Source organism: Silene latifolia, chromosome 4 (genome assembly GCF_048544455.1).
Source record: "Silene latifolia isolate original U9 population chromosome 4, ASM4854445v1, whole genome shotgun sequence".
Taxonomy (NCBI): Eukaryota; Viridiplantae; Streptophyta; class Magnoliopsida; order Caryophyllales; family Caryophyllaceae; genus Silene; species Silene latifolia.
In genome coordinates this window covers 112,045,321-112,046,412 of record NC_133529.1, presented here as the reverse complement: position 1 = coordinate 112,046,412, position 1,092 = coordinate 112,045,321, and the positions used below count along the sequence as shown (strand labels likewise).

Sequence of the window (1,092 nt, the reverse complement as noted above, 5' to 3'; positions counted from 1 at the left end):
GAAACTAACTTTAGGCAAGCACAGCCTGTTCCATACCAGAGGCACCCAGTAATCACATGCTCCCGATCGACCACATGTAAACGAAAGATGAGTGGAATAAGCGGCATTCATCCAACCATTGAGACTAAAACCGAACACAAAAGCTCCCTTACTTTGCAAATCGGCGCCAGTCCAAATGAATTAACAGAGGGGTGATAAGACCACCATTCAAATGTTTCATATAAATGTGGTGAACCCACTTCACCCATAGACTATCCTTCTTTTGGGCAATCCACCAAGAATATTTGCCAATCACATCAATATTCCATAACTAACATTGTAAAATGCCCAAACCACCTCTATCTTTAGGTAGACATCAAGCATCCCATGCCACAGCAGAAACTTTGTGGTAATCATCTGTGCCAGACCACAAATAATTCCTACATACAGCATTCACTCTACTGATAACTCCCATGGGCAAAAAGAAAATTCTTGCCCAGTAACTATGCAACTGGGAAAGCACAGTTCTCACCAAGACTAACCTCCCAGCATAACTTAACTTCTTGGCTCCCCAACTCCTAATCCTAGCTACTATCCTATCCGCTAGGATATTACATTCAGCATTGGATAACTTCTTATACGAGATGGATATCCCAAGGTACTTGAAAGGGAAATGACCCACCTAAACCCAGATAACTGTAAAATAGCTTCCGCTTCCAAAGGAGACACACCATTCATGTAGATTTCTGATTTCTCATTATTCATTGTTAACCCTAAAGCTTCTGAAAAAGTAATGAAAGCTCTCATAAGCACTTTGACAGAACTTTTATCCCCCTTACAGAAGAGCAACAAGTCATCAGCAAAAGCTAAATGGCATAGGCCCATAGCTCTGCACAATGGATAGAACTTGAAATCAGACCTCTTTGTGATCACATTAATAATTCTGGTGAGGTACTCTAAGCATAAGGTGAACAATAAAGGCGACATTGGATCACCTTGCCTAAGTCCCCTCCTTCCCTTAAAATAACCAAACGAAGGTCCCTATTTATACTAATCACACGAAGGAATTAGGGTTTCGGTAAAACTTTGGAAGTAAATCTCGAAAAGATCTTA

At 40.8% G+C, this 1,092-nt stretch overlaps 1 protein-coding gene across 1 annotated transcript; it reads right to left on the bottom strand.

The window, feature by feature from the left end:
* Positions 1-355: 355 nt before the first annotated feature.
* LOC141651946 (uncharacterized) lies at positions 356-864 on the bottom strand. The gene is made up of 2 exons (XM_074459634.1): positions 595-864; positions 356-490 (listed from the first exon to the last, which is right to left on the bottom strand). The coding sequence occupies exons 1-2, from the start codon at positions 862-864 to the stop codon at positions 356-358; spliced, it is 405 nt and encodes a 134-aa protein (XP_074315735.1).
* Positions 865-1,092: the final 228 nt, after the last annotated feature.